Genomic DNA, 12793 nt, shown 5'->3' on the forward strand with positions numbered 1-12793 from the left:
AATTCCCTGTGGGATGCCCTGTCGGAGATGGTGGGTGGGTGGATTAGTGTGACAAGGGAGATGATTTTTCTGAGCTATGACAAAGAATCGTAACTGCCTAGACATGGTAAGGCCTTGCTGTCTCTAATTATGATGGCTGCCAAAAAAGCAATTACTAGAAAATGGAAATCAAAAGCTAAACCAACTATGTTAGAAGTAGTGAATATAGTAACAGAGATAAAACAACTGGAACTGAGATCTTTAGAAAAAGGTAGGAGCAAACTACATAGGACAAAATAGAATTGTGGGAACAATACATACAGGGGAGGAATGAGGTTTAAAAGAAGGTAGAACTTAAATGATTTATGTAATGTTTGACTGAAAATGATTGAGTAGATTAAAAGTGATATATATTGTTTGCAACTGGGAGTGTGTCAGTATAGTTTGTGATGCAAAAAGCTTGCAACTAGGATTGGTTTGGTGTGGTTTGTTTTCATTTATATAAATGTATAATTACTTATGTTGTAAGTGATGGTTTAGTAAAGATGTTTCTTGTTTTAAAAAAGGGGCAGGAACTGCATACTTTATAGGTTCATAGGTTGGTACTAGGCTATCGGCCCTAGGGCCTATGCAAGCCTAGCCATAACAATTCACAATTCCCTGGATATTTCTTCCCACAATATTTACTTCTCTGGGTCCCTGTCTAGCAGGGCGACTGACATGATCCCCAGGGTGAATTTGCTATCTCCCATCCAATCATCAAGGTTCCTTTTGAAGAGGGCCAATTAGGCGCTCTGCTTGACATGTACGGGCAGTCTATTCCAGAGTATGGGGAGTCTCTGGGTCAGTAACCTATCCCTCCAGCATGTTTTGTTCATTGTGATGACAAAGGTTTAGATCCCTGGAGCGTGTGGCTCTGAGGGATTGGGATTTCTTTAAGTGGAGCATGTCTAACAGCTCAGGGTTTGACATGGCCTTGTATGTTAAGCAGAGATCGCCTCTGAGCAGACGATATGTCACATAGTATAGCTGGAGTTTTTTTAGACGGTCAGCATATGGTATCTGCTTTAGGCCTGTGATTCTTTAAGTGAGGTATTTCTGTGGCCTTTCCAGCTGTTGCAGATGTCTTGTGAGGTACATACCAAACTGGGCATTATACTCTATAATGGGTCTAATGAGGGATGAGTACAGTGGGACAGTGACCTCCTTTTTTCTGGATGAAAAGCCCTTAGTGATTAGGTGTGCCACATAGAAGGATTTCCTGACTGTTGTGGCGATGTGGTTATCGAAAGTGAGACCATTGTCCACCTGTGTCCCCAAATCTCTCATCACACTTTCGATGTTTAGCGTCCTGCCACCTATGTGGTAATGCATGGGTACGTTTTTTTTCCAACGGGGATAACTATACATTTCTTGGCATTAAGCTTGAGCCCATGGCTCTGGCACCAGGCATCTGTTTCTGTAAGGCCTTTTTGTAGAATATCCACATCATTTGGGGATTCAATAATGGCTCCCAGTTTGCAGTCATCTGCAAACTTTGTTAGCTAGATCCCCTTAGAGTTGGCCTGTACTTCAGAGAAGTAGATGCCAAACAAGAGTGGTCCCAGGACTGAACCCAGAGGTACTCCACTTGTCACTTGTCTGGAGATGGATTTGGAGTCTGCTACTTTTACAGTCTGGGTTCTGTCAGTAAGCCAGTTGGCAACCCATCGAGTGACGTAGGGATTTATGCCTAGCTTAATAAGTTTATCTATGATTCCAGAGTGGGGGATGGTGTCGTAGGCCTTGGCAAGGTCCAGATAGGCTATGTGGACCACCTTACCCTCGTCCACAGCTCTGGAGACTGATTCAAAGAAGTCAATCAGATTCGGGAGACAAGATCGTCCCTTCACAAACCCAAACTGGGTGGGGTCCAGTGTTTGAAGGTTGCCAATGTCTTTGTTTATAAGTTCCATGATAATGCGTTCCATGCCCTTGCAGATCAGGCTTGTCAGACTGATGGGACGGTAACTCCCGGGATCCAAGGCGGATCCTCCCTTGCGGAGCGGGATAACTGTAGCTGTGCGCCACTCAGTGGGCACGAAGCCTGAGGTGAGGCTATGATTAAACATGACACTTGGGTGAGGTACCAGTTCATTTTGTAGTTCATGTAGTACACAGCCTGGGATGTCATCTGGTCCCATGGATGCTGTATTCTTAGCTTTGGAGAGTGCGGTGTCTACCTGTGTGGCCGTGATTATCAGAATTTCGCAATCTTTTGGCAATGAGATGGGCCCTTTAGGGGGTGAGAGGGGGGTGAAGTTGGCACTAAATCGATCTGCCAGGATATTGGCAATATCCTTGGGATCAGTATATTTAATGCCATTCTGTTGTAGCTCAGAGCAGCTCTGAGCATTGCTATTTAGATTCTTGACATAACTATAGAATGCCTTGTGGTTGTCTTTGGAATCTTTGGCAATTTCATTTTTGTAACTAGCTTTTGAGGATTTTATGAGGGATCTCAGCTTCTTACTGAGGCTGCTGAGGGAGTTTTTTGCATCCTGGGATTTTCCTCTTTTCTGCAACAGTTTCTTCCTTCTGTTGTATAGTTTGTTTATAGCAGGGGACCACCAGATTGGCTTCCTTTTTTTGGAGAGGAGCATCTTGGTTCTATTTGGGATGGCACGATTCATGCACGAGTGCATATGCTTGTACAGTGCCTTAGTGTAGGATTCTGCAGTCGAACTTCCAGATCCCGTCTGAGTGGGTGTTGTGAAGTTTGTCACTTCTGACTTCAGTAGCATGAAGTTGGCTTTGGAGAAGTTTTTTAAGGAGTAAATGTTGCTTAAGTTATATGATATATAGCAATATATGTGAAGCATAACATTTGTTAATTTTAACTTGTTAGTACAGTTTGATTACTTTTCTATAAATGTAAATGTGCATATGTCACAAGTGATAATTCAATAAAGGTGTTTAAAAAATGATGTGACTGGCAACAAAGCATGACAACTACTGGAAACATGAATACTAGGGGAGAGAGAAGTACAAGTACACCAAATATTTACACAAGATGCTTAAACTCTACATGAAATTATACCCGAGGAGCACAATTCAGAAGTCTGAAACAACAACTATGCTACAAAATGGATACAATTTGCACCTTCAGCATGCTATTTTATAACTGTGGTGTGCTGTACCTGATTCTGGCTGTCCATATCCAAAGAAACTGATCAGCTTCATCAGCAGCTTTTCCTCTATATGCACTGTGAATTTCCTGGCAGTAATCATTAAATGCTGTGGAGATTAGAGAGTATTTCACGTCAAATACAACTGAATATACAAAACCAAAATTAAACACGTTGAAAGTACCGCATTACAAGACTAAATCATACAATACTTTCTCTAACAAGTATGAAATTGCCTCTTAATAAGCACTGTTAAAATATACAATTACTGCAACAAAAGGAGCTTACAAATGCTTGGAGCAAACAGCAATGACAAAATGTAGGAGCCTAAAGTTTGATGGACCACTCTATTTTGATACAACACTGTATTTTATTCGCTTAAATTTATCTTACCTTATTTATTGCTGGCCTTCAGAAAGCAGACAAAATATCAGGATACTCCTCCCAGCTCCAGTGGCATAGAAACTAAAGCTCTGATTATGACCCCAACTGACTCAGGTTCAATTAGCAGCTTGGGTGTCAGTTGGACCTGGTGTGTGTGTGTGTTGGGGTTGGACGTGCCTATCCTGGGGGGGGATGGGGGAAAACATGCAGCATCCAATGTTGCATTTCCCTCTAACGGGGTGGTGGTGATCCAATGACAGCCTTGGAACAGGTCTTTGTTCTCTAAGCTGTATATGATGGCAGCAACCTCACTGCAGGTGCATGGGAGCACACATTCGTATAGGGGAGAGTATAACGGCCCAATGTCACATGTCCCACACCCAAGAGAGGGCTTAGGACCTATATTATACTCCCTCATTGCCAGGATGCCATGCATAAATCACCACAACTGCCTGGGTGACAATTCCTCCTGATGGCTCTTTACTTGTACTGGGGATACATAATACAGGGCTCAAAATCTGACTTGGGAGGCAGGAATGGGAGCACAATATACATTTAAAAAAATCAGGCGACACCAGAATTTAACAAAGAAAACTGAAAGATATGGGTGGATAGTGGAGGGGGGAGCAGTGCTTTTCTAAATGTTACATTTTTAATACAGCCTATTATTTTGAGACAGAGTTGGTTGGAGAGTCAGAGCACTAAGTTAAAAGCAATCTTTAAAAACAAAAGATACAGCTTCAGATACAGATTTATATGAACAAAAGAACTGCCAGAACTTCTGTAAGGAAAATATATATATATATATATATATATATATATATATATATAGTATCAATAAGATCAAAGTCCTTGATTCTTGGCACCAAGGGACTAACAGGACTAAAACCTAACAAAACTCCAGCAGCTCTACAACAGAATGGTAGAAACGAATGAGTGCTGATCATACAGTACAGTTAAACACATACAGTGAATGGCAGGCATGTATTACAATGCTAGCCATACTAGCTAATGTAAAAAAAGGCCCCGTGTGGTAGGTGGAACTCTCAGGTACAGTCTTACTGTAACCTTGCTCTCAGGTGTTTTTAAAAATCTTAAACTGCTGTACTCCTGAGAGCATCATTTGCATGTGCACAGCGTGCCTTCACTGGGATTAAGGGATGCATACATTTAAAGCAAATTTAAGAGATAAGTGACTATCATATAAGAAAAAGAAACAAAGAAGTAACTTCGCAGTGTGGAGGGTGTGAATTTCACTCCTTGAATTATGTTATGCACCTAGTTCACTAATAAAAATCTAACTGTAAAATACATACTACAAAATAATCAAATAGAAAAAATAGGCAGTCCACAGCAGAGCTAAAAATGGAATATCCTTTATTGAAGCACACAAACAAGCGATCCTGGTTGAGTACAATGAAAAACACCAAAAGCATTCCTTATTTATATATAATCAGGTTATTTGGAGGAAGGGAGTGGTTACAGAGGATGGTTCTGTTAAGAGCAATAAAAGCATTAAATTAATTTCTTTAACCAAGTCCCCTTTGCCCTTAACACCATTGTGTAAACTGAGACTGTGCTACCTTAGAACTGAAACTAAAAAGCTACAGACAAATTAAAATATATAATATGAGAACAGCTTATTAAGGCTAACCCACTAATCCAAACTTTATTAATTAAGAAACTAACTCACTAACAAAATGACTAATTAACTAACAAAAAGATCTACCACTAGGCATCTATCAGAATAAATATTAATACTTATAAACTGAAACACTTTTAATGAAGATCACTTCCGTACCAAATAAATACTTCATCAGGTTTGTGTGTAAAAAAAGTATCATAATATTAATGAACATGGGTATAAATCTGATTTCTACAGAAGCCTTCAGCAATACAATGTTATTTCCTCTTCTAATCTCCCCAGCTCAGCACAGTTCTGAACTTTCTCTTGCTACCATACTCAGAGGCATTCTTGCATTCAAATGGGAAATATCACATCATGAGACAGTCTACAATGCTACTCATGCTGATAGTCAAGTGCTCAGTAAGCACAACCAGTACAGAAACAAAAACAGAAAAGACACACACACACATATATATATATATATATATATATATATATAGCCCCCCCTTTCCCATTTTTTCCACACGGGGGTCGAGGTATTGTGTTAACTGTCGTCAACTCTCTCGATTCAGTGCCACACTCCTGCCTTCTTCAACACTCATGCCTGGCTGTCGCAGATTTTCTTTCACACAACCCATCCACCTCTTTTCTGGACATCCTCACTTCCTCTTACCTTCTTCCTGTCTGTTCCAAATCTTCCTCACCAGATTGTCTTCTACTTTTCTACACGTGCTCACACCACTGTAATCTGTTCTCTTTGATCTTTTCTGCAATTGGAGCTACTTTGGCTTCTGATCTTATGTCCTCATTTCTTCGTCTGTCCCACAGTGTACATCCTACCACCTTTCTCAGGCACTTCATTTCCATCACTTCTAGCTTCTTCAACTGTTCTGCCTTTGCTGCCCAGGTTTCTGTACCATACAGTAATACTGGTCACACCACTGTCTTGTACACCTTACTTTTCAGCTTCTTTGGCATTCTTCTGTCATAGACTACAACTGATACTCTATGCCAGTTGGCTGCAGCTCCTCTGATCCTAGCTTTGACCTCTTCATTCAGACTACCCTTCTCCTCAACTACCCATCCCAGATACTTGATGCTGTTTACCTGTTTGACTATGTTCCCTTCTATCTCTAGTCTCAGCTTCTTCTGATTTCCCCAATTTGCTGCCATTATCACCGTTTTATCTGTGCTTAGTTTCATCCCATGAGCCTTCAGATTTGCATTCCAGTCTCCTATCCTTTGCTGAAGTTCTAGCTCAGAGTCTGCCTGTACTGCCACATCATCTGCATACAGCAGCTTTGTTGATCCGTCCCCTCGGACCTGTCTGCTAATGTAGTCCATCATCAGTACGAACTGCAGTGGACCACAGAGCTGAACCCTGATGTACACATACTCCCACTGGGAACTCCTCTGTGAGGCCGAACACTGATTGTACTTGAGTCAATGGGACCTTGTACATAGCCTGCACTAATTCTACCAATATTTCTGGGACTTCAAACCACCGCAGTATTGCCCAGATCAGCTTTCGTGGGACCTTGTCATATGCTTTCTCCAAATCTAGGAATGCCCAGTTAGATTCTCTCCCCATCTCTAGCTTCTTCTCAAGTATCTGTTTCAGTACAAACATCTGGTCAGTTGTGCTGCATCCTGATCTGAATCCAAACTGCTAATCTCCCATCTTACATTCTTCCACTTTGCGTATCTGTTTATCAATCACCCTCTTCAGAACTTTCATGCAATATGATAGGGATTTGATGCCTCTGTACTGCCCACAGTTGTGGATGTCCCCTTTGTTCTTGTACCCTGACATGAGTATGCTTATTCTCCAGTCATCTGGGATATGCCTTTCTCTCCACACTGCTATTAGTACCCTCAGGAGCCATTTCTCCCCTATCTCACCCAGCATCTTTACTATATCTGCTGCGACGTCATCTGAGCCTGATGCTTTCCCTGACTTCATCTTCCTTAGTGATGTTCTTACTTCTTCTAGGGTGGGCTCCCTCCTCTTCTCTTATTGTAGGCTATTTCTGGGCAGTACAGCTTTTGTGGGGTTTTCTTCATTCAGAAGTTGCTGGAAATATTCCTTTCATCTGCCTTTGATGTCCTCTGGACTGGTGAGCAGGTTGTTGCTAGCATCCCTTATGAAGGGTGTATGACTATCTTCTTTATCTTTCTGTCTTTGCCTTGCAACCTGATATAGTTTCTTTGTGTCCATTACTCAGTCACTTTCCAGAAGTTGGTAGAGTGCCTCTGATGCCCTATTCTTTGCTATTGCAACTTCTTTCCTAGCTTCTTTGTTAGCCAACCAGTAGTCCTTCCTAGCCTGGTCAGTCTTTTCTATCTCCCATTATTTCCTGCACTTTCTTTCTTTCTTTTGATGACTTTCTGGACTTCTGCATTTCACCACCAGCTTTCCTTATGTACATTATTTCCATACATGGCCCAGCCACATATCTTTTCTGTAGTCCTAACACATCCTGTTTTTAGGTGCTGCCATTCTTCCTCATCTCCACCTATTTCCTCCTCTTCTTGGGGTGCTAGAGCCCTGAGTAATTCCTTGAACTGTTGTACTTTCTCTCCAGTCAACTTCCAGGTCTTTAGCCTGGTCTCTATTGACCTTAGAGCCTTCTCTGACCACTGCTTGCAGCTGATTGTAGCAACTAGTGGTTTATGATGTGGGCCGACTGTTTCACTGGGGATGACTTTGCAATCATGGATTCTACCCCAGTGCCTTTTCCTTACTAGGAGGAAGTCTACCTGAGTTGCATGTTGACTACTCTTGTATGTGATCTTGTGACTGTCTCGCTTTCTGAACCATACGTTGGCTGATATCAAGCCATTTGCCAGACAGAGATCTAGAATAGCTTCTCCTCCTTTATTCCTACTGCTCCACCTATGTGGACCCAGGCAGTCCTCATATCCTGTTCTGTCACGATATGTACATTCAAGTCACCCATTATCAAAACCAATTCATGTTGTCCTGCTTTATCTAGCAGATCCTGCAACTGCTGTCTGAATGTACTAATTTCCTCATGTCAAAGAGGTACTTTGGACTGTATAATGCTATCTGGTTAACAACTTTCACTAAAGCCCTTTGAATCAGGGCTATCTAATTACATGAAGCTTTCAGAGTTCGATGTTTTAGACAACCTGAAGAATTTGCTCCATTAATTCAGGAAATGCAAAAAACTGGAGATCTACAATCTTCTGGGGAATTAATAAGGGTTCTTAGCCGACCATTCTAAAATACTACCACTTCCAGTGAAAGCAGAAAGCGAAAAGTGGGGGTGGCCAGGTGGCAGGAGAGGTCTTGATTCATGACCTGGTTTTTTCATACAAAGGTTTTTGGTTCCCTTTCCTCCTCCCTTTGCCTTTTAACATCAATAAGATGTAACTACTTATTAAATAGTGCTTTTGGTCCTGATACTAAAAACTTGATAAAGCACTATAATATGTGAAAAATGAAAGTTATGGACCTACCATAATAATAGAGCTTTTCATTCCAGTCCATTCAATACAACATGTTGGTCCTCAAACCACATGCCAGATCCAACTCGGCAGTTTTAGTACTCCAGGCTCAAGCCCTTTATGCAATTCCACTCCCATAATGCACCCTTCTCCTTAGATACCTCAGAGCTTGTTTGAGACCTTAGGACCTAGAGTCAATTAATCTGAGTAGCCATGGACCTTAAAAGTTTTTCCAGGGAACTTTCAGATCTTAATAATATGGAATGAAAAAAGTGAATGGGCTGTTGTATTGAACAGACTGGAATGAAAGGAGCTATCACTCCTATTAATTTAGGCTGTCTAATCCAATATGTGGGTCAGAATCTCAAGCTATGGTTACCCTGGGTGATATCATGGCAGCAGATCCTTCAGGATGGTAGCACCAAAGGATGCTCTATCCCTGCTGGCACAGTCCAGCTTATAATGCTTGATAAAGGCATGCATAGAAGACAAAGTGTCAGCCTCTGAAATTTTTCTAATGAAGAGTTTCTGAAGAAGGCTGTAGATGTTGCCATGGCTCTCATGGAATGAGCTTTTGGCTTGATGGAAAGCAGTTTGTTGTGAAAGATATAAACAAATGAGATGCAGACTGACAACCATCTAGAGAGTAAAACCTTAAAGAGTTTCTCACCCATCTTGTGGGCAAACAAAGTGAAAAGTTTATCCTTCCTGAATGAGTCTGATCTGGGAAGACAGACACATAACTGTCTAAGTAAATCCAAGCTATACAGTACATATTCTCCTTTGTTCTCATAATGAGGAAACTTACTGGTAAGAGAATGGGTTGAGAAATATTTGATTCTGAAGCTACTATAGGCACAAAGGAAGGATTTGTCCATAAGGAAACTGTCTTTATGGAAAATTGTGGTCTATATTATTTAAACGAAGATTTCTAACTTCAAATACCATATGGTCGAAGTTAGAAAACTTCGAATTCGTAAAAAAAAAAGACTAAACCCTAAACTAAGGGTTGTAGGCTGGGGGGCAAGCCCCACTGCATCCCCTGTTCTTTAAATATAACAACTCCGAGACCGCACTATAATGTGGTAAAGGAAAGACTTCCCTTTACTGCACTGTAGTGCGATCTCGGAGTTGGTATATTTAAAGAGCGGGGGGTGTATGGGGGCTTGCCCCCCTGCTTTAACATCTTAGGTGACCCCCCCCCCGTATTCAAAGTTTTCTAACTTCGACCATATGGTGTCGGCCATATGGTATTCAAAATTAGAAATCTTCATTTAAATAATATAGACCTGGCAAATTGAGTAAGTAGGGTAGAACGTGGAGTTCTGAAATTCTTCTTGCAGAAGTAATAGCTACTAAAAAGACTGTTTTCCATGAAAGATATGTGAGCTCTGCTGAAGAAGCTGGTTCGAAGGGTGGTTTAATGAGAGCCTCCAGCACAAAATTTAGGTCTCATGGAGGAACTGGATCTCTAACTGGTGACCTCAATAAAAATATGCCATTGAGAAAGGCCTTGAATAGTTTACATGAAGCTAGTGAATGCTTTTAGAAGCCAAATTGAAAACTGGAAATGGCTGCCAGCTTGACCTTGATAATGATAAACATCAACCTGAGTCAAAAAGAGAGGAAAGAAAGCATAAGATGTCTGCAACAGGGGCTGAGAAGGGATCAATGTTTTGTGGACAAGCCTAAGAAATGAACTTTTCCATTTGCTGCAACAGATCTTTCTGGTGGAGGGTTTTTGAGAAGCTGTCTGAATCCTATCCACCTACTTAAGAAGTACATGCTCTTTAGTCAAACTGGAATTGGAGAAGTCAATTGGTTAGTTTCAAACTGTGAAGGTCCAGGTAAGGCTCCCTGGAGGGGAGAGAGACCAGATATAGACAGAGATCCAAGAGCCAAGGAAGTGCTTGCAAATACAGCCTTAGAAGGGAAAACTAAATTTGTTTGAACCAAAGGGGGCTATGAGGATGACTGTTGTCTTGCAGCTGAGAGCTTTCTGCAGAAATCTGGATATCAGGGGAAGAGAAGGAAATGCATAAAGAAGCCCAGGGAGCTATTGTTGAGATACAGCTTCCCTTGGAGGATGTCCCACAGAGGTGATCAAGGTAAAATAACTGCTGCATTTGGTATTGAGAGGGATATCAAACAGTTCGCAGAAAGGAGTGTCCAGGTGACTGAAAATCTTCCTGGCTGTCATCACACTGAGGGGCTATTCGGAAGATGTGAGGAGAACTCTCTGCTGAGCCGGTATGCCAGACAACTGAGAATTCCCAGGATGTGTGTTGTTATCAGAAAAAGTGGTGAAAGGGTATCACCCATTGCCAGACCCTCATAGCCTCCAGAAATAAGGAGAATGATCAAGTTTCATTTGCCTGTTGATGTATCAAACTACAGTCATTTTGTCTATTTGGATGGAGATCACGTCTTGAGGAAGAAAGTCCTGAAGAGCCTGAAACACTAGGAAAACAGCCCTCAACTCAGACATTTATGTGAAGATTGATCTCATGACCCATCCATAGATCTTGAACCATTCTCCATTCGTAATGCCCCCACCTTCACCCAAGAGAAGATGCATCCATAGTTACTGTCACTACTGGTACTGGGGTCTGAAATTTCCTGCCCACTTAAATAAAGGGGAGTATAACCACCACAGAAGAGTGCCCTCTGCATCTAATGATAACTTTGTTGGAAAGAGGATGAAGACTCTGCAACTACTGAGCTTGAAGTTGTCACTGTAATACTGTCATGTGAAATCAGGAGAGTTCTGCCATTAAACCTAAAACTCTGAGAATCAGGGCTGCATAACAGATGTCTGACTGTGGAATGTACAGTCTGAATTCTGTTCTTTGAAAGAGAGACAATTTAGAGACTAGAATCCAGCTGACACCCCAGGAAAACTAAAGTCTGAGAAGGAATTAGACTTGAGTTGGTAATATAAACTGATAAGCTCAGGGATTTGCAAAGACAAAGAAGATAATCCCTGGCTTGTTTGACAGATGCCATTAAGGGGACAGCCAGCTGACCAAGTAAGGAAAGACCTTGTATCCCTGAAGTCATAGGTGAGCTGATACATTGGAAATACATTTGGTGAACACTCCGAGGGCTGTGGTGTGACCAAATGGCAGCCCTGTGGATTGGTAATAACTGGTTCCTATAACAGAAGAGTGAGAAATCTCCTGGACTCCATCATCTTTAGATGGAAGTAAGCTTCCTGAAGATCCACTGAGCACATCCCTTCATTCTCCCTGGGGTAGAGTAGAAATGACTGTAACGAAACCATTCTGAACTGGGTCTTTCTCACAAATGTGTTCAGAAGACTGAGGTCCACAATGGGCCCAAGGTCCTTGGTTTTCTTGGGAACCCCAAAAAATAATGAATAAAATACTGACCTAATCTGGTGAGACTTTCTGGATGACTCTTTTGGCCAGTAGAGAAGAAACCACTCTTAATTCGACACGCTGGGTTGGGTGCAACATCCAGCAATGGGTAATGAGATTGGGGGGGGGGTCCAAAAATGGAATGGAATGGAGTAGACTCTAGATATTATCCCCCTTATCCATTTGTCTCGAGTGATGGCATACCATGAGTCTGGAAAAAGGAAAGACCACTGAATGCATCCAGAGTGGAGCAGCCGGGCAGACCTTCAGGTATTCTCAGGACTCCTATCAGAGAAAGGCCAGCAGTATCCCTGATTCTGCGGACCTCCTCAGCCTCTGGGCCTGTGTCCAATGAACAGGTCACATCTGCCATGTCCAACCCTGTCTGAAGGTGAGTTAATTTGACATTCAGACTTTTTTATTCTTACTATAAGATCATTTGGGGGTCTTGAAGAGGACTCTTGCAGCAGAAAGAGTCTTACCATCTTGCTCTTTCTTTTGCAACTTTTCTTTCAGTGATGGGCCAAACAAGGATGAGCCATCAAAATGAACATTCATAAAGCACGCTTTGAAATTGTACAAAAAGGTGCAGTAAAGCATGATGCCTTATGGCTATGCCTGCTCTGGCTGCCTGGTTGCTCCATCCACCATGTTTAATGCATTAGCTGCATGAAGATTTTCGTCATGGTGAACATGGAAGTCAAGGCAGTCTCAAGTTGCTTCTCTGACTCCATCATAAGTGGGTTCTTCAGAGTAGATAATGCCTGATGAGACAAATCTCTCTG

The 12793-nt window shown here is 41.8% G+C and overlaps 1 protein-coding gene across 1 annotated transcript in view; it reads right to left on the minus strand.

The window, feature by feature from the left end:
- VPS13D (vacuolar protein sorting 13 homolog D) overlaps positions 1-12793 on the minus strand; it is a 3321573-nt gene that overhangs the window by 106935 nt on the left and 3201845 nt on the right. Inside the window, exon 62 of the mRNA XM_044060428.1 lies at positions 3159-3255. Coding sequence (XP_043916363.1) covers positions 3159-3255 — 97 coding nt within the window. The remainder of the gene's footprint in view (positions 1-3158; positions 3256-12793) is intronic.

This window comes from Protopterus annectens, chromosome 2.part0 (genome assembly GCF_019279795.1).
Source record: "Protopterus annectens isolate FY-2018-M chromosome 2.part0, PAN1.0, whole genome shotgun sequence".
NCBI classification, from domain to species: Eukaryota; Metazoa; Chordata; order Ceratodontiformes; family Protopteridae; genus Protopterus; species Protopterus annectens.